Here is a 21115-nt window from a genome sequence, read left to right on the forward strand (position 1 = left end):
TGTGCTGACTCAAGGCAAAGTTAAGAAATAATAAATTAGAGATTGATGAGGAATTTACTAACTTGTGACACTGGCAGCAAAAATCTAGTACCAATACACAGCCCGTCATCTTTGAGCAACATTATGTCTTACCCTATAGGGTCAGAGAAAAGAAGAGAAAGAAAGATAGTTTGCCATGATAACCTATGCTGCGCCAGGGCAGGTTAACTTTAGAGAGTCAGATTAAAACCTGCAAATAGCCCAACTACTGACCAATAAAATCACCCGAAAAAATTGAATCATCATTCTTACAGGATCCAGACTGGGAAAAAAATACTGACTTTACAATAATGTGACGAGTAATAAAGAGTGACGATCTTTGAGCCGTAGAATTATTTTGCTCTTCCAGGCTTTCCATTTCCACTCTGCTTTCAAAACCGATTTTTCTAATAAACGGAGGAGTTTACCATGATGAATAAGTACATAATGCTTTTTATAGCTGCATTTTAATTGCACAAACTTTCTTTTATCCTAACAGGATTTCTAATAGTACTGACGCTTTTACACCCTTATACCATCACTGCATCACTGAATAAGATACAGACTTTGTGATGACAATTCAAAATAAAAAGGGTACCCTCTGTCTTTCATTACAAAACTAATCCAGACTACTAATTACCTCCCATGATTATAAATGCAGCATTCCAGTCAGACTGACCTCATCAATCATTAATTACTTTTTACTCCTCCTCTCTCCTCTTTTCTCTGCTTTGGAGGCAGAAACAGTTTGATGCTATTCTAATTTTTTTACGTGCATCACATATCCAAAATAGTTTTTTCATTATCGGACAAAAAAAAAGCAAAAAATACTCACTCAGTACCAATAGCATATATAATAATTCCTACATTTATTAAGACTCTGTCTTACTTTTAATATTTGGTAATTAACTTCTTATGCTGTTCTAGTTATGTGATTATGCATCTCACCTCAAAATCACGTTTTTACTGTCACTACAAATTATGCATATTACATGCCTGTATTTAACAACTCTGCCTCTGTGCTCAGAGCTTGTTTGCAAAACCCAGAGGTAGAAGAGCCAGTTGATGACCTGCTTTGTGATTACAGTTATACTGGGTCACCAAGTTTAGACTCAGTGAAGCCAGGTACGCCAGACTAAGTTAAACTTGCTTCATGTTATATGTAGTGGTGGAGGAGTATTCAGGTTTTTTACCTAAGTAAAAGTAGCAATACCACAGTGTAGAAATAGTCTGTTACAAGTAAAAGTCCTGCATTCAAAATGTTATGTAGGTAGTAGTATTGGCATCTGAATAAACTTAAAATACAAAAAGTAAAAGTGCTCATTATGCAGTATGAACCATTTCAGAATAATAATGGCATTTCAGTTCTATTTTTGGATTCTAATTTATAATACTTAAATGTTGCAAAAGGGTTAAAGGTTGGGCACTTTAACTACTTTATATATTCCTGGATAACATGAGTTTCTTGTCATTGATGAATAAAATCTTATAATATTTTAATCTATAATAATACATCATGGTTGAAAGCGTTTTTAGCAGTTTTGTGATATCCGGATCTTTTTAATTTTGCCTTAATTAGTCCTTGCCCAATTTTAACATTTTTTTGGGGACATTTTATGACTTTATAGATAACAGCAGTAGAGAGATGACAAGAAATGAGAGATAGAAACATGCAACAAAGGTCCCCCATTGTGCTCAAACAGGCAACTCTGGTTCATGGTCAGCATCTTAACCCCTAAGCCAAAGTGGAACCCACTGCCTGATTTTTTAAAATATTTTATGACTTTTGAAATGTTGCTCACTTTCAAGTACTTTTGAAATTTCTTAACTGCATTTTACGTTTTTCACATTTTTGAGCTTTTATCAAACTTTAAGTCCTTTTAGAAAATATGATACATTTTTCTTTGATTTCTAAACATATCATTGATCCTTTTTGAAAAATCAGTTTGGCAATTTTTGTCTGAAAGGTACTTTTAGTAAGCTGACACTGAAAATCCTTATTTTTACCTTTGTGAAGATTTTTTATTTTTGGTTTTCCATTTTTTAATTACTTTAACTAAAACCAGCCCTGTTCTTGGAAATACAGCCATTTAACTCTGAGGCTAAGAAAAGAATAAGTATCTTTCTGATTCTAGTTGTTGTAGCATTAGTGGTGGCTGCACTACAGTTAGCTGACATTTAATCAATTTTTGCTGCCCATTGCTGGTTGCCTTTGCGTTCTACTATTATTTACTGTGATGTAAGTATTGTGTACTGTGTGACTTGGTCAGGTCCAGAGATCAAAGTGCTTGTCAGTTTTTCTAGAGACAAAATCAACATTTCCCTGTAGTAGCAGAAGTATAGTTGCAGTTTAAATAATTTACATTCTCTCTTACAGGCCAGTATTGCGAAGTCTTTATCACAGGCCAGTATAATAGAGGCTCTATCACAGACCAGTATTACATACAGAGTTTGTTACAGACCAGCACTACAGAGTCTCTCTCACAGATCAATATTTAAGACTCACTTGCAGGTCAGTATTACAGAGTTTGGTACAGGCCAGTATTACGGAGTCTCTGCAGGCTAGTAGGGAGGCAGTGGGGAAGGCTTTAGGAAGAAAGCATCACCTAGACAAGCCTCCTTGTTTCTGGTTAGAATCCTGTTATATGTCATTGCCACTTCGATGTAAGGGCTGATGTGGGACTTTCGTCCCGAGGTGCCAGCTAAGGCCAAGTTTGATACTACATACATTAATACTACATTGATACTACAAGTTTGATAGATGTTAAGCAATTAATGACACTGGTCAAATGTTCATCTTTAGCACTTGCATAACTTACAAAATGAAAGTTATGACTGTTATTAAAATCTTGGTATTGATCCCCTTGTGATCATGTCTGATGCTTCAGTAAAGAGGGACTTCCAGCCACGTGTATATTTTTTTATCACTTTTTCTTTTCTTTTTTGTTCCTAATTACGATTTGTTGAATTTATTGTAAGATAAAACGTTAAAAGACATTGCAGTTGCGACATATGATCTCAGTATGAGTACAGACGCCGCCTGGCCGAACATGAGAGGCACACGCCAGAGGAGTAATGGAGCGAACCCAAACCTAATTGGCGACAGTCTGTGTGACGTTTACGGATGTAAACGGAGCAGCGTCGTCCTGTTGGTGTAAAACAAGGTGAGATTTTTTTTTCTGATTTTAATTCAAATATGAAACAACGTAGAGTTTTGAAAACGAAAAGCTTAACCACCAAAAATAAACAGCCATATGGAGTTCCTGTGTCACTGCACGTCAGCGTTGCCATCTTTAAACAATCAGCTGGAGTGAGATCCACTCGTTGAAAAGGCGAGGGCTGGGGATGGCTTTAGTTCAGTGAATATTAATCCTGCATGTTACTAATGTCTACGATGATAAATGTGTGGACTGATTTCAGAACAGATAAGCTGTTACTGACACTTTGGTTCTTCTATCAAAAAGGGCCTAATTCACTTTTCGCATGTTTGCCTAGAAATAAAGCTGTCAGATTAAATGATATGAACACCTTACGCCCAAAGTTGAAATATAGTAATAGTTGACTGATGTTAGTTACATCCAGCAGAGACGTCTGAAGCATAAATATTAACTGCTTCAAACTGCTGGTCATTCTGCAGCTTTCAGGTGCTGCTCTGCAAGCGCCGCAGCTAGCCTACAATGCGTAGTGCAGCAGGTTGCTATCTCCTTTCAGGACTGCTTCATTCACGGCATGGGAGACAGTCCTTGAACATCTAATAGAAAAGCTAGGTGAAGCGGCTGTGCACTGCTCTTTAATGGAGGTCATCACATCACAATTCTTTGTTTCAATTTCTGTTGAACTTGTCTTTGCGGCCACATATTTCACTCATTACACAACATTTTTTGCCAAATCGTAGACAAATTTGTCTTATTTCACACAATGTAACTATCTAATCAAACAGACATTTTGCTCCATGAGCCTCTGAGTGACAGGAGTACAATCCAACTGCCCATAGACCGCAATACAAATTAAGAACCAGATTTTCAGAGAAAAACAGAATTTACCCCTTTTTTTTTTTTAACTTGCTCCATTTTCCACATTAGTGATACCACAAACAACTTATTTATATCACTGCATTCATCAGAGTCCCAGTCTCTAACAATATAAAAATTTATGTGTTTGGAGTTACTGTCTATGACTGGTAAGCCAGAGTTCGAGAGGTGTCTCTCAGCTGAATCCATGTCTCACTCATTAGAAACTAATTGCTGTTGAGTCCATCCTTCAAAACATCAGGACTCGCGCATTTGTTTAGTGAAGAATGCAGGACGCAAAAAGTTAAATTCACATCTATTTATTCAAATACAGCAGTGTCTTAAAGATTGAGGTTGCTTACAGAGCTCTGGACCAGACTATGCATCCCTGACAAGCATACAGCATTCACATCAGTTCATGAAGTCTGAGTGACTATTCTCTCCCTGGTCCAGCAGATATTAGGTTTAAACATCATAAATAACATTGTCGGCACGGTCATCTTATTGGCTGAGACCTCCGTCACTCCTCAGGTATGTGTCTCCCTCGTACGGACATTTCACTCTGGACATGATGGACTCTCCCCATTTAACGGCTTATCTGTAGAAAAACAGGTAATAAAAGACAAGACACTTCAAAGCACCCCAGGACAGTTTCTCACACTGTCATGCTGCCTCCAGATAAGGGGTTGTTTATCACATATAAACAACCATATCTTTGGGTGCATTCTTTGCAGAATAACACCTCTGTTTAGTACCAGCGCCTTAGTGTTATAAGTACCACAAGCCACTTTCTTTTAGTCTAATATATAAAAACAATATAATATAGGGTTATATAATAACCCTTCAGTGCCTAAAATCACCATGGCAACCTCTGAGTGCAGCTGGGGACAAACAGCTGATTCAACTACTTCTCTGTCTGTGGTCTTTACCAAACTCAGCCCTTTTTCACTTCATAAAAATGTATGCTACCAATGCAGATCAGTTTCCAGCCATTCCAGAAATGAAACTCAGCTTCAGCCTTTTTTTTTTTTTTAGCAGCCAGCAACGTGGTTTGGCGACCGCTTTTCCAGACACCCGCAATCCTGAAGAAATAGCATTTTCTAGTTTAACACTGGTCTCCTCAAACCTGCTGGGATGTGTGAAAAAGATTGACTAATATACCAAGTGAGCACCTTTACATGTACCATAAATACTGTAACATAGATAAGTGGAAAAAGGATAGATGAACACAAGTGGAGTTTTCAACCACACTTAGTAAGATTGATGTCTTTTCATTTTTACTAATGACAGGTGAAGGGTACACTATATGACAAGAAGTCACTTTATTTACAAGAAAAAAGCATTTTCAGCCATCCAACCCTCATCAATTCTAGAACTCTGCAGTATTTATTCTTCTTTAAAAGGTAACTGGCATTTGCACCTAGCTAGGCAACTATATTTACACAGCAACCAGACATTTAAAATTTGGAAGAAGGTAGACACTTGCCCAGTCAAGAACACTGGATTTTATTTATTATTAAGGACAAACAGGGGTGTAAGGTTTGAAGACTGTATTAACAGTATACAGCTTTTTTTTTTTTTAATTAAAGAGCTTTTTCAGCATAGCCACCTCTGTGACGGTTTTCAGCACAAGGGCATTTTAAATTCTCGTTTTTATGTGTTCATAAAATGGGTCGGTGATGGGTGTCTCCTTTGTGACCAAACAGTGGTGGATTTTGACTGAAGTAGCACTGGAGGAAAGGATGTTTCAATGTTTATGAATTATAGATCTTGTATCTTGATTACAGTTCAACACCAGTAGAAAAGTAAATCTTCACATAACTTATGGAAGACAAATATAATTGAAGAAAACTAGTTCTTGTAAATGTAATTTAGAGTATTTGCCAGTGTCCACACTGACCACAAGAAAGTTTTTTTTCTGAATATCTCAGACTTGTCTTTGTCTCTGCATTCTCAGTTCTGTTCAGTCCATTGTGACAGTACTGCTTAATTTCCATTGTGTGTCTTTGACATGTAACAACCAAGCATCCTCATTTTAGATGTTTAAGAAATAGAAAATAGTGGAGAGAGGCTAACATTTTTGGCTGGACTGCAACAGTGGGGCCAGCCGCAGTCAGACTGACTGAAAGTTAGACCATTAGTCAGCCAAATGCTGCGTGACTAAGTGGTGAATTCACACCACTTGTCATTGCTCTCTCAAAACTAATAGGTGTAAGCAGTTTTTGCGTCATCAGGTGGGCCTGTACAGGCAGTGTTGCCAACTAAGTGCCTTTTTGTCGCTGGATTCACCAACTTTTCACACCCTGTGATTTTTCTTCACAAAATCACCTAGCGACAAATCTAGTGAATCTATGTTTGGTGATTTTGTCAAAAGACATTGTGGTTATTAAAAAAAAAAAAAAATTTTAGCAGTGCAGAGCAGCAACTTGGAAATGGCTGCTGGTTTACATGTAGTCTTAATGAACCACATTTCAGTCACTATTTCCTACTTTTTACATGGTCTGACAACAAACATGTAAAGGGCAGGTGTGTGTGTGTGGATCCAACTGCAAGAGAGAGTCAGGTAGAAGTGCAATGTCCAAAATCCAAATCTTTAATCCGAGAGATCTTGAACACAAGGGTAACAAAGACAATCTGGCAAGGCATGAGAAATGAGGCGGGGTTTAAATACACAGGTGAAAGACATTAAAGTGGAGACAGTAATCAAAACAGGTGGGAAAAACCAGGAAGTAAAACAGTAACACAACAGAACCAAGACTTCAAAATAAAACAGGAAATGCCGAGAATGTGAATACAGATCCTGACAGTACTGCCACGCTAAGGGACGTCCCAGGAATGCCCGGGTTCAGTCTATGAAAGGCCTGTATCAGTGTTTTATCAAGAATGTCCCGAGCAGGAACCCCACAGTAGGGGGACAGTCCTTCACATTGGCGGCGCTGGCGTTCCTGTTGGCTCAGAGGGGGTACGACCAAGCTGCATAGGTTCCTCCTTGGGACTATAAGGCGCAGATCCAGGGCCTGTCGCTCCTCTGAGCCGCTCTCGTTCCTGCATCTGGTTGTCCATCTTAATAGCAAGTTCCACAAGACCCTCAAAACTTGTAGGAAGATCAACCATGGCAACCTTTATATCTTCAGAGAGACTCAGGAAAAAAAAAAAAAAAAAAAAAAAAGTGTCTGCAAGTGCTTCGTCGTTCCACTGACTCTCCGCAGCCAGAGTGCGAAATCCGATCGCATGATCAAATACACGGCTTCTGCCTTGCTTGAGATTACCAAGTGCACGGGCTGCCTCACGGCCCGAGACAGGTTGACCAAAAACACGACCCAAAGCAGCAGAAAAAGTAGCTACAGAGTCACAGGTAGATGAATGTCTGCCACTCAGCCGTGGCCCACTCCCGTGCTCGCCCCGTGAGATTAGTGATCATAAAGGCTACTTTAGAACGCTCAGAGGCAAAGGTAAGAGGCTGCAGTTCAAGAGTTAGCGAGCAAAGAGTCAAAAATGAGCAGTACGTTTGAGTGCCATCATACCTTTCGATGGGGGGTGCCCTGGGTTCTGAAAAATGAACTGTAGAATCCCTGGGTATTGGAGGTGGAGCAGGAGCAGCTGGGCCTGTTGTAGCAGAAGACATGGAATCCAGACGAGTAATCACTTTGCGAGTCTGGGCAGCCAGGGCTTGTAGCTGCTCAGACAATGACTGAACTCCCGGTCCCAGGCTGGAAACTGCCCACTCCAAATCGGTGAGACGCTTCCCTTGAGCGCCCAGAGCACATCAAAAATTCTCTCCCTCCGCTGGGTCCAACGTGGCCAGATTGTACTGTAAGGGCAGGTGTGTGTGGATCCAAGTGCAAGAGAGAGAGTCAGGCAGAAGTGCAATGTCCAAAATCCAAATCTTTAATCCGAGGGAGCTTGAACACAAGGGTAACAAAGACAATCTGGCAAGGCATGAGAAATGAGGCGGGGTTTAAATACACAGGAAACAAGACACAGGTGAAAGACATTAAAGTGGAGACAGTAATCAAAACAGGCGGGAAAAACCAGGAAGTAAAACAAACAGTAACACAACAGAACCTAGACTTCAAAATAAAACAGGAAATGCCAAGAATATGAATACAGATCCTGACAAAACAGAAAAACATGTAAAGTAGAACAGCTTTAATTTTGCTATATTAAAATACTGCATATGTGGGCATGGACAGTAGGAGAGAAGCATACAGATAAAGGGCGATCCAGCGATATAGTCTTGTTAAACAAGCACATGGAAAGAGTTACAGTTACATTTAAACCTATTTTACTTAGTTTTCACCATTTTTACAAAATTAAATGAAAGTAGATGTTATATGGATTTTTGACACTGATCAACAGACACAGACCTTTTAAGGTCAATGTAAAAACAGTGATTTTAAATTATTTACAAAAACATATTACGATATACTACGTTTGTATTCACCTCCTTATTTCAATATTCAATTAAATTCTTCAACATTTAGAAGCTCCCTTGGCAACAGTTAAAGCCTTGAGTCTGTCTGGAAGGCCCTTGAAACTATTTTTCCCCAGTACTCTTTAAAAACTGCTCAAGCTCTGTCAAAGTGGATGGGGAGAACAGCCTTTTGAAGTGCAGCCACAAATTCTGGATTAGATTGAGATCTGACAGGGCCATTCCAGGACATGAACATTGTTGATTCTAAGTCTTTCCTGTGTATCTTTGGCTTCATACTTGGACTCATTGTTTTTGTGGAAAATGAATCTTCATCAGGTTTCCTTCAGGCTTACCATTCCATTCAGCTGCATTCATTGTACCCTCTTAATGTGCGGTGTTTGGCTCACACCAAACATAGCGTTTAGTCCGATGGCCAAAAAGCTTAGTTTTTCTGACAATGTGAGCCACTCCTCAGACAAAATTAAGTAAAACTGCAACCCTCAACACCTTGTTTTTTTTTTCAGGCTGTATTTGTTTACATTTTGGAAAATAGGTCCCATTGAAAGGATGCTGAATTAGCTATTCCTGTTTGCAGTTCCTGTTTTTAATGTACCCATGGATGTTAAGACAACTGTCACTGGATACTGGATACTAAAACTTAAAATGTAATGATTCTCTTTCCTTCCAACTACGGAGGCATAACAGTATTGAAAATATTAAGTTGATCTTTATAGATGGAACTCTTTTTATAGATGGATTTTTTCCTTTTTCAGCGTGTTTATTTTTGCTAACTTTGTATCTGCCTCTGTGCTTGTATCATATTGTGGTTATTGGATTGTTCAAAACCAAGAAATAGAGTTAAAAAAAACATGATGGTTCTCAGTTCTGGATGATGGCGAGTTCTGGAGTTATAAGAGACCTCTCTCTTCTATGATTTCCACCCGGATTTATGAATGTTCTCAATATTCAGAGATATTGATATCCTTGTAAGACACAGTGAATCTAAAAATATATTTTCCATGTCAATGTGTTCAGATCTGACTGAGTCATATCTCTGAAAATTGTGGCAATTGGGCACAAATGGTTTTAAAGTACCTGAATTGCCTCTTGTAGCTGTGTGTTACAGCCACTGCTGCAGCTCCAGCAGTTGACTGTGTGGGTGAGCGGTCAATAAGCAGGCCAAACTATAATAACTAACTTCCAGTTGTTTTCAGAACACCAGCACAAACTTGTCTCTTTCACCTCATGCAGCATCTTTTGCTCACATATCACCCTCTGATCTCCCCAAATTTCATCTCTTAAACTCTTCCAAAACCCTGGGGGGGCACACCTCACAATGTGAAAACATCTGCCTCAGACCATAGAATCTTCTTCCAACTGACCTCAGAGTCTGAATCTGTAGCTAAGATGTTGTGAGGTTTTTTTCCAAAAAAGTGTTCTGTGCACTGTTACAGGGAAGGAAGCAAAGATGAGGGTTTCCAACAGTCATCTGCAGCAGCTTGCCATCTTCACCACAGTGCTGACTGCCGGAGGGGTCGGTACCATGTACTATCTGCTGCAGAGTGAGTAAAAATTTAGCTGTGTGTGTGTGTGTGTGTGTGTGTGTGTGTGTGTGTGTGTGTGTGTGTGTGTGTGTGTGTGTGTGTGTGTGTGTGTGTGTGTGTGTGTGTGTGTGTGTCTTAGTGAGGACATTTTTGCATTTCAAAGGACTGTTTGAGGGTTGAGACTTGGTTTTAAGGTTAAGGTTAGATTCAGTTTTAGGTTAGGGTTACAGTTAGGGTTGGGGTTAGGTTTGTGTCTGGACTAGATGCATCACACACATTCTATGGCAGGGGCGCAGCCACCAAAAAAACAAAGTCTGCATGGTAAAAGCAGCACTGTTGTGTATGAGCTGCACTAGGTGTTCCTGCACTTGCTGCTGTACGCACAGAGGTTTGTGACAATCTGGCATAAAGGAAATTGTTGTTATGTTAGAGCAAGGGTTTAAAGTGGGCAATGCACAATAAAGTAATGTTTGTGAAACAGAGTTACTGTCCGCAAGTTTTTAAGACGTAACACTGGCGTCAAGAATGGAGTTTTCATTTCCCACCTCTCTGTCCATTCCTAGCACCACCCAGTGATCTACCGGTTCCTTGGACTCATTGGCATGAACTGGGATTACTCTTCAACTGAAAGTTCAACTTCTTTCAGAGTTTTCACTTTAACTGACAATGCCGCTGCATTCACTTCTTACATGTGAATGCATACATTCAACTGCTCTCATCTTTTACTTCTCAACTGACAATTTTACTGTTTTCATATAATACTCTTAGAATGAGAAGTTCAATTGCTCTGTCATTACACTGTAATACACCAACAGATTTCAACACTTTAACTTAATTATTATTACTTTTCTATCTATTGTTCAATTAGAGAAATTTTCTGGGTCAGACTACCATAGACTGGCTCTGCAGAAGTTGGAATCATGTCCAGTTGCCATGGAAAGCCTAGGAGTCCCACCTTTAAAAGTGTACAACATCCATCTAACTGACAGACACAACCGTGTAGATCAAGACACTGCACAGGTAATGTGTTTTAGAAAGTCATCACAGTTTATTGTTCTGTTTTTGACAGGAGCTTTCACCACTGTTTCTACAAAACAGTTGCCACGCCCATGCTGGCAGCTTGACCCCCTGTGCGTTGCTTTGCAAATGTTTGTTTGACTACCTTTCCCTTTTAATTGTCCTCAATATCCAAGTTGGATCCTGATATTTGGACTAAGTAACACCTGTTATTACCTCTGCCAAGGATGTTATGTTTTCACCCATGTTTGTTTGTTTGTTTTTTATTTGTCACTAGCATTATGCAAAAAGTGCAGAACCGACTTGCACCAAATTTTGTGGAGAGATGGGGCATGGAGTAGGGAAGAACATTAAATTTTGTTGCGGATCCAGTAAAAGGGGTGGATCCAGGAATTTTTTATCACTTTCCTTAACGTTGGGAGATTGACATTTTTTTTACTTTGTGCATTAGTGTTACTACTGTTACTAGTATTACTACTGTGGTGACATTCAAATGCATTCATTAAACTTCTATAAGTCTCTGATTCTCTTCACATAGATAAGACAGTTTTTATTTTGTTTATTGTTCACTGAACTTTGGTTCTACAGTCTTCTGCTCACAAAACTCTGGGCAGCTTTGGCTCAGGAGGTAGAGCAGGTCATCAACTAACCAGAAGGTCAATGGTTTGATTCCCGGCTCCCTGGCAAGATACCGAACCCTAAAGTACCCCTGGTGGCATTGCCATCAGTTTGTGTAAATGTGTGTACGAATGGGTGAATGTGGCATGTAGTGTAAAGAGCTTTGAGTGGATGATAAGACTAAAAATAAGCTCTATCTAAGTGCGGGTCGTTTACCATGTACATGAAGAGAAATGTGTTTCTGTTTAGTCACCTTATCCACTGTGTAACAATAAACAGAAACAAAACTTCTGATACCATAACAAGTATGAAGTCAGAAGTGAAGGGACACACCTTGCCTATTCACTTGCCTCTACAAGTGGTCTAGAAAGCTGCTGCAAAGCTCTTGGTCAGGTCTTCCATGAGGTCTCATGTAAAACTAATCATGATCTTGAATTTGCATTGTGTTGCAGATAAAGATCCCTGTAACTGGGGCAAAATCTGGAGGTTATCTGTATACTTCTTCAATTAGAGACCCTATTACCAACAGGTTAGTACAATCTGTTCTGTCCTGAGTTCACTGGAAATTGTAGTGAAAAACTTTTTTAAAAATTCAGTTAATGGTGACAAGGTAATTTTTTATGCAAATTATTATGACAGCACACTCATGGAAAAGTACATCAACATATAAATGCTGATGGTGACATTCTTGATTGTTAGGCAAATTGATGTGTCATAGTGACATAACATAGGGGGAGTGAGCAGCACTCATGCAGAATTCTTATTTTCCTGACCTTGAAATTCACTTTGCCTTCATGGTAGTTTGGTGCTCAGGGCATTGCACACAGTGCACAGGTGGAAGGAGAGGCCCAAAAATGAAGCAGCTCCAAAATGGGTTGTTGGTATTTTGATGGAAATTGGGACAATAGATGCCTCAAAATCATTTTTGTTTCTAGTGCAATGTCACACTAAATTGGCAATTGTGCCAACAAGGGCAAAGTAAATACTTTATTGCACATTGCCGCAATTATGAAAAAATACCTCCAACATAAATATACCATATTGATGAAACACTCTCCAACCAGTAGATGAAGTAGAAAATAAGAATTTATGTTGAAGCCGGAACATTGGTAAATCAGTCAGCTGTGATCTATAGATGAATATGAGTGATTCTTCCAGTATCTGTTGCCCACAGCTCCTTTATACTGTATGAAAATTTTCTTCAGTTCATTAATTCCATACAGCAATCCGAAGGTAGCAGGATACATTGTCATCATGCAGGGAAACAAGAAGGAAGAACCAGATGCAGCCACCAAGGCAGTCAGGTTGATGCAAAGAAAAAGGAGATTTAATAGCAAAACGTAAAGTGTCTAACAATTCCCAAGTAGACAGAAGTAAAGTCCAAAACAAGCAAGGATCCAAAAACCAGGAGATAAACACTAGGGAAAACACTGGAGGTCCAAAGAGAAGCAGGGATACAAAACCAAAATATAAGGAGACAAGGGGAAAAACACTGAAACTCTTAAGATACAAAGGTACCAAGCTTGACAATAGGAACAACATAACAACATAAGGAACTAAAACAGAGTGAGAGGAATACATAGACTAAACATTCTAGTGAGGGGAAGACAATGAGACACAGGTGAAACTAATCAGGGCAGGGCACAAAATCACCAAGGCGGGAAACACACAAGGGCAGGAAGCAAAACAACCATTTACACAACAGGTAAGGGATTTCCAAAATAAAACCCGAAGCACAGAGAAATTAAATAAGAAACAAAGGAAGAAATGTCCTCAGAAGCAGGGTGGGACATAACAGTACCCCTCCCTTCAAGGGACAGCTTCAAGATGTCCCTCAAAATAACCTTAACAGTCAAGCCAAGCAGGGCAGGTGGAGGGGGTCCGGAAGGTGGGAGTCAGGGAGCCAAGTGGGGATGATGAGCTGGAAGTTTTGGGCGGAGAGCAGGCGAGCTGAGAATCTTGGACGGACAGACAGGCGGAGCCACTCAGGAGGGTGGCCCAGATGTCGGACAGACAGGCAGAGTCAGGGACAAAGGCAGGACCACTCTGGAGGGCAGTGGGAAGGCAGCACTTCTCTGGAGGCCGAGCAGGAGGGTGATGGCAAAAGCGGGTCCCCTCTGGAGGCTGAGCAGGGTACTGGGGTGTAGAGGACGCGACCACTAACAGGAGGGCTGTAAGGGTCAACAGGTGAAGCTGAGAATCAGGCATGATGGAGCCCGGCAGCTGGAATATTGGTCAGGCAACCTGATCCATCCTCAGCTCTGCCATCCTCATCTGAGATGGCAGAGTCGGGAATAGGCTCGACGGTGGCAGCTGAGATGACAGCACGCTGATGGTCTGGGAGATCTTGCAATGTGTCAGCTGGGACTGTCGACTGGAGATCAGGCACTAGTTTTGGCTGGGGTGCCAACTGGGGACCAGGAGCAGGTGTCAGCTTGGCCAGCAACTGGGAGGCTTGACATTAGCTGACTCAGAAACAGGCTTGACGTTGGCCGATTCAGGAATAGGCTTGATGTCAGCCAGCTCAGGAACAGATGAGAGGTCGGCCAGCTCAGGAACAGACGAGATGTCACCCAGCTCAGGAACAGATGAAATGTTGAACCATACAGCCGACTCAGGGACTGGCTCAGGAACAGTCTTGATGTCGGCCTGTTTATCCAACCCAGTTTAGATTAAACCACTTATGTATGACGAAAGCCTCGACAGAAAACCAAAGCCATAATTCTACCCCAGAACAATACGTAAATGAGCATGATTTCATCTTAATTGGCTGAGAAAAAAAGTACAGGCGGCCGGGACCGCCAAACAGGAACAGACAGGATGTCGGCCAGGACAGGCAACTCAGGAACAGATTCAGGAACAGGCAAGACACCGACTGGGACACTCAACTCGGGAACAGGCGGAATGTCGGCTGGGATTGGCGACTCAGGAACAGGCAGGATGTCGGCTGGGACCCCCGACTCAGGAACAGGCAGGTGATGACGGCCAATTCAGGGTCAGGCTGCGGGCCAGGCTGGGCTTCGATGGTGGTGCTGGGCAGCAGAGGCTTGTGGTGGTTGGGTGGCAGAGGCTGGGGATCCTGAAGACAGTGGGCCCAATGCTAGCCGACTGGGAAACTGACGGGAGGTTAACAGAGGCGGTGGCTACTGGATGTGGCTGCAGGCAGATGATTCCCAGACTCACCGTCTGAGCTATAGTCCAGGAGTTAGTCAACTGACAGTCAGGCTGGGGGCTAGCAGGCTGGAGGCTAGTAGGCTGAAGGCTAGCCGACTGGGAGGCTGGCTGGAGGCTAGCAGGCCAAAAGCTAGGAAACTACAAATACTACTGTATCACATCAATTACGAAATAATGTGACCATTAGTTCAGGTGTTTCAGAGCTAAGAGACCGCATCTAAATGCGTTAATGAAATGTGGCCCATGGAGGTGCATTGAAACTACAACAAGTTGTGTGTCTTCAGTCTACAATAATGGTTGTAATGTGGCATGAAGGGTTTTATGCACACACCCCTGTATCCAATACATATCGGTGCTTCAAAAAACTTCAGGTTGTATGACCAAAAAACGAAATCTGTGCAGCAAATGTTCTGTGCTATGTTATTTTCAAATAAACATGGGATAAGTAAATCTAACAGACTTAGCTCCTCCTATCTTATACTTTTTTTTGGAGGTCAAGGTTTATGTCCAATTATTAATATTATGTTCAATATAGCATTGTCAGTGCTTTGTATGCACCATTCTGGATTTGTTTGTCCCGTCTTGCAGGTGGAGTCTGAAGCAGGCAGTGCTTAAGTTCCGGGAAGGACAGACCATCAACCTGCTGAGTCCTCCTCCACCAGCTGCAGCACAAACCCAGGCAACAGAGCACAAGCAGGAGCTAGACACAGGTCACTGGCACTTACCAACTCCATGTACAAATGAAAGTGGAAGTTGTCCTGCTCCAACAGATGCTGAGTAGAGGGAGGTATATTTACCACTGCTCTAGATTGTTGTGTTGCGTCTCCGTGTTTGGTTTTGAATGAATAATGGGATACAAGCATGATGATGCACTGACTGTTGTGCTGCTCTATTAAGTTATTTTTCTTTTTTAAATAATTTCCTTACAATAATTATGACATTTGTGAAAACTATGAAGTGCCACGGGTCCAACCAAAGTGTATCAAAATGTATCCAGTGGCAGAGCCAGAAAGTGGCTAATGACTCGACCTGGGAAAATCTGGATGGGCCTGAGTTTTTTTCAAGTTCAGATACATAAAAATAATATGGGGTCAAAAAATTGGCAGACTGGTAGTGAATTTTAGTATGCCTAGTACTCATGTCAGAATACCATATAGGCATATCAATAAGCAAGTTTCTATCAACGTAGATAGCGAACATTTGCTCGCATGACGACTGTTTACGCTGTCACACTGCTTTTCATTTGGTTTTCTCGATGTTACATCTGCATGAGCGCTATTCTGATGTTTTATGTATGTTGACAGCACTTCCCTGAAGACACAAAACATAATGGCAGATTAAAACCATAGATCAGTGTGGAGTGATGAGGAGACTCGCACTCAAATTACTACTTCAAATATATTACATTGACATAAGTATTCACTTTCACCGCCGAGAGGCTTCCATCTGGCCACTCTGCCATAAAGCCCACATTGGTGGAGTGCTGTAGTGAAGGTTGTCCTTCTGGAAGTTTCTCCCATCTCCACACAGGACCTGGACCCTCCTAAAAAAGAAGTGTAGAATTTAATTTATAAAAGATGTCTTGTCTTGTTAATGGCACAAAAAAAACTGTAATGCATTGCTTCCTGTGTAGGGCATCTCTTAGCTACCCAAACTCGCTATAGAAAACCACATAAGTGGCTTAAAAAGCAGCAACACATTATCATGACCAAAAAATCTTAAGTTTTCAGTTTTTTCACCAAACATTAGGTTAAAAGAGTTCAAATTTGTTAATATTAAAGTATCAGTATGAGAGGCTGCTACATGTGAGTACAGAGTTGTGGAGTGGAGCTATATGTGTGTTGTACATACCTGCACAGGTGAAATGGACTTGCAAGGGTCATACATGTAAACTTTCCCATCTTTGCAAACAGTGGCCAGGACCTTGCCATCTGGGCTCCAACCATTCCAAAGACATGAAAATCAACCACAATAGAGGGCAAGAAGAAGAAATTCAGTGGCATTCAAAATGAACATTTTGATGTCATTCAACATCAAAACATCAATCAACTTGACTTTCTCTTTGTCACACTTGTCAATCAATGATCTATTATAAAGAAAAGCGAGATCAGGTGATTTCAGTAGTGTGCTATTTTACAGGCTGTCCTACCTTGCAAGATGAGGTCAGGCTCAGTCAGTGTGTCTTTCAGCCTTCCCTGCGGTACCTGCCATCTTTGCATCATCACCAGCTAGCAATGTTAGAGAGAAAAACAAGCATCACACTCATGCACTTACAGTATCAATACAGACAGCGAGCAGTCCAGCATACAGCTCAAATGTATACAGTAGATGCATTCACTCACCTACAGCAAGCCAGGGTGTGTCGAAGGGGTCCCAACTAAGGTCCGACAAATTCGCAGAGATTTGGATGGTGGGGCCAGCTGTGTCTGGCAGCCTGCCTGGCTGAGAGAGTAACAAGAGAGACAAGCTAGCCTAGCTGGAGGAGGAGATGAATAAAATCAGTCTAAAACACAGACATACAGTGGTCTCCTTTTCCAAAGAGATCTTCAATGAACAATTTAGGCCTACCTTTGATGTCTTCCTGGGGTCATATTAATCCATAATTAGGCCTACAGGAGACATAGACGTTGGTGCTTACTGTTGAAGATAGATATGATGTCCACTGAGTTACAGATTCCGTTCAAAAGACAAAAGGATGAAGTTGTTCAGGCGAGGTGTTCACATGAGGCTCATAGTCTTGTTTTTATCCAATTTGTCGTTGAAAAACATCTCTCCCCTGTACATGATGTCATTGGCAGGGTTATAACAACCCTTGGCAGTGCGCTGACATCCGGAGAAATCTCTGCTTTGTCTGAATATGCTGTAACAGGGACTGTCTTCTGAAAACTCAGCCAGACTCTCTTGTATCATGTCACGTAGCGGCAGTGTTTCACATCAGTAGCTCACTTTAGCTCAATTACCTTCCGATTGGAATGCATTTCCTGTTGCAATTGCATGAACACTGTGTGTCTGCGAGCTCCAGACATGAAGCTATGTAGCAGATTCACAGTGTCACTTTAGCAGCAGTGTATAAGACCAGGTTCAATCTATCGGAGTTGCAGTGAACATGGTGTGGGAAAGTTTGCTTCAGAAGAACATGCATCCAACCCGTTTCCCAACACGCACCATCTAAAATAAATCCCACACAGAGATGGATACAGCTCCAGTGGTTCCAGTACTTCCAAAATCTTCCTTGATATCCCATCAGCAGACATATCAGCTGTGTCAGCAAATCCAACAGCCCTCTCCTTAATCACCCCACCATGATTAAGGAATGGCGACACGCGGCTATGAGCTCACGTTTGTATTGGTGTACTTATCAGCTAGTATGGCAAAATGTCTAGACTTGCATAATTCTTCCTTGATTTTTCGTAGTAACAATGAGGCCGCAAATTCCAATAGATCATTCTGAATGGTGGGGTCCGTCAGTGTAGCATTGCGTGGTAGCTGCTGGAGCCTGTTTTCAACTTCTATGTCATACTTCAAAATCAACTTGAACATTTCCAAAAAGTTTCCTCTGTTTCTCGGTGCCCCCTGAGAGGAATGTCCTGTTTGGCACATAACATGACAATGTATGATACCACTTTCACATGTTGACGGTTTCTCTTAAAAAAGGCAATGTTACGAGCATCTCCATGCATTTTGTTTTAGCCCTGTCCCATGGCTATTTGGTGCATGGCTTTCTCTGTATGCCACCAGCTTACTAAATGCAAGAGCATGCAGCTTGCTGTTTTCGCATTAAGAACAATCCAGTCTAAGGTGCTTTCAGTCTCTAATTACATCTGTCACAAATTGATATTCCGTACAATTCCTGGGAAAATGTCTAAAGCATTTGCTAAAGATAGCATCCTTTGAATTGTTATACTCAATCCACTTAAAGTCATTATACCAAAAAAGTAGCCTGATATGACAGTTCCAGGAAAACTTGTCATTCTTTGTCTCTCTTATCACTCTGAGTCTCCGGTTCATCAACTACAGACAGGTCTGGTGGCGGAGTCCTCGACAGCTCTGCTTGGTATTAAATTTATATTTAATACTACAAAAACACATGAACTAATGTTACATTACATTAGAAACTAAAAGGAGGACTGTTTTCATAAATAATATATCAATCCACAGTTTCTTGGAGTAAATTACAACAACAACCTAAATCAAAACCCTACTGTAGCCGGCCCTAGGTGGCTGCTTCCAGTATCAGTCTAAGCACCTAATCCTTTTTTTGCAGAACCTTGCAATGGACATTTGTTCTGCCATTGTTTGGTTAATTGTTGGTCACCACCAGGGCTAGGCTACTCATTTTAAGCTAATAACATTAGCTAGCCTAGCACTAACTCCCTGCAGCTTGTTTTTGGAAAACAACCCATATGGCACACAGTCGCCAAAACAGCCAATTGCAGCACACATCACACTTGATTTAAAGTACAAAGAATTTTTATTAGTAAATAACTGCCACACTTTCTCGCTCCCAGTGCATTAAAAGGTGGCTCAAAGGGGTCCTCTGTGTGTGACGAGTTGGGAGTGAAACTGACCTAAATGATAGACCGATTGCTGCCTCCAAACTGTACCAAAATGATACCCCCTGCCTACTGTTATGTTTTACAACATTATGAATGAAAGTAACCCCTAGTCATTACAACCACACAGAAGCATGTTTGCAGCCCTGTTTTTATTACTTGAAATACATATAATCTCGACTGACTTTACTGTGAGCTTCTTGTTTTCAAAAAGCAGGTTTACTGTGGTGATGATGGAAGACTCAGACTGTTTCTATGTTGGACACAGTTTTTGTAGGTCCTAGTTTGCAAAAAAAAGGTTTGAACAGGAAAAGCAGGCTCCTTGTGTGTTGTGTTCTTAAAAGTTGTCATACAGTAAACAAGATCTCATAAAGAAAATTATCAAGAAACTTTCACACAAGACAGCCAAAAGAAAAAGATCCTTGTTTTTCAACACACTGCAACAAATCATAAGTTCACACCTGCAAAAAATGAATTTCCATATATTGCTTAAACCGGGGCCCTATCCTGATTTGACACAAACCTGTATTTGTCAGTTTTCACCAATTTTCTGTTCAATAAAGCACATAGAGTCAACTTTTGTCTTTCTGTAAGTTTATATCTCCATCTGCAGATGGTGTCTATTATACAGAGATCTAAGGTCCCACAGAAATGAGCAGTGTATGGCAATGAGCAATGTATGACAATGAGCAAAAAGCACAAAAGGTAAAAGGTGCCACTTTTCTCCCGAGCTTCAAAAAAGCACACTTGAGGATTAGGGTGCACGAGTGGTGAATGTGAGGGTACGATGGCACCACCTGGACAGCCAAGGCCTTGACACCCGTTGAGACGACTGGGAAGTGGGCTTCAAGGGGGAATCTGCACTCTCCTCTTCATCCCATTCATTGTTGTCGTTCCCATCCTCCTCCTCACCCCTGATGGCATTTTCCGTCAGAAGGACATGACAACGTCACCAACAATGCTCCAGACCCAGCCAGCTCCAGTTCCCCAATCGCATCGATGGAATAAGAGACAACCTTCCCTCCTGAGCCCAACCAAGGGATTGAAGGGAAACGTGGTATGAATATGCTACGTACACTGTGTCCAGACATACCATGCACTCGTGCGTCACTTTTCTAAGGGCCAGACCCCTGTTGTTGATTCACCCGTTAGAAGAAACATCCAAAACTTGTGTGGCAATTGTAAACAAGAAGATTATGTAAAAAACAAAAAGGGATGTTTTTATTTGTGTTATCTGTACTACTTTCTTTAACAAAACTGGTTTAAGACATTAGAAGAACACTCTATCTCCAACAATTGTTGAATTATCAGCTGTTATGGCATTTACAGATTCTTATTATTCAGGAAAATGTAGTGTGAATGTCAGAAAGTTTGAGGGAAATTGTACCCACACATGGAATGTCACCGAATGTACTGTATCCCCAATAGATAAGGCTTGCCTAGTAGGGAACAATGACCATGCAGCCGCATACACAAGCATAATGTCTTGTAATAATGGTGGATGTGTGGAGGACAGAAACTGAGAGCTACCCTCCAGCAGCAGTGGAAGGGGTTGTGTACACAAGTAATGCTGGTAATTCGCCACTTTATTTTACCCCTTGCTGCTACTGACATCGGTAAGCTGGTACTGAACCATAGAGTCAAGCGAGAATTTAAGGAATATCCCAGAGAATGGATAGACTCTATTGGCGTTCCTCGAGGCATCCCTAATGAATACAAGGCAGAGAATAATCAGTTGGTAGGATTTGTTGCATTCTTTTGTACACA

At 41.1% G+C, this 21115-nt stretch overlaps 1 protein-coding gene across 2 annotated transcripts; it reads left to right on the forward strand.

Annotated features, from left to right (window-relative positions):
- Nucleotides 1-3115: 3115 nt before the first annotated feature.
- On the forward strand, nt 3116-18351 carry LOC120799198 (cytochrome c oxidase assembly factor 1 homolog). Of its 2 annotated transcripts, none has more exons than XM_040144158.1 (6): nt 3116-3182; nt 9897-10004; nt 10855-11006; nt 12074-12150; nt 15384-15505; nt 16709-18351. In XM_040144158.1, exons 2-6 carry the CDS (start codon nt 9911-9913, stop codon nt 16768-16770), a joined length of 507 nt encoding a protein of 168 aa, XP_040000092.1. In that variant the 5' UTR covers nt 3116-3182; nt 9897-9910; the 3' UTR covers nt 16771-18351. The 2 variants fall into 2 exon arrangements, with proteins under 2 accessions (XP_040000092.1, XP_040000091.1); XM_040144157.1 differs by having other exon boundaries at nt 15384-15582; nt 16709-16791.
- The last annotated feature ends 2764 nt before the right edge of the window (nt 18352-21115 follow it).

The sequence above is a fragment of the Xiphias gladius genome, chromosome 14 (genome assembly GCF_016859285.1).
Source record: "Xiphias gladius isolate SHS-SW01 ecotype Sanya breed wild chromosome 14, ASM1685928v1, whole genome shotgun sequence".
Taxonomy (NCBI): Eukaryota; Metazoa; Chordata; class Actinopteri; order Istiophoriformes; family Xiphiidae; genus Xiphias; species Xiphias gladius.

What these genes read in the sequence shown, in the direction of transcription:
- LOC120799198 (XM_040144157.1), top strand. Translation starts at nt 9,911, where the DNA reads ATGAGGGTTTCCAACAGTCATCTGCAGCAGCTTGCCATCTTCACCACA. An exon ending in TAGATCAAGACACTGCACAG is followed by an intron (nt 11,007 to 12,073) that starts GTAATGTGTTTT and finishes ATTGTGTTGCAG; the next exon opens with ATAAAGATCCCTGTAACTGG. An exon ending in AGAGACCCTATTACCAACAG is followed by an intron (nt 12,151 to 15,383) that starts GTTAGTACAATC and finishes CCCGTCTTGCAG; the next exon opens with GTGGAGTCTGAAGCAGGCAG.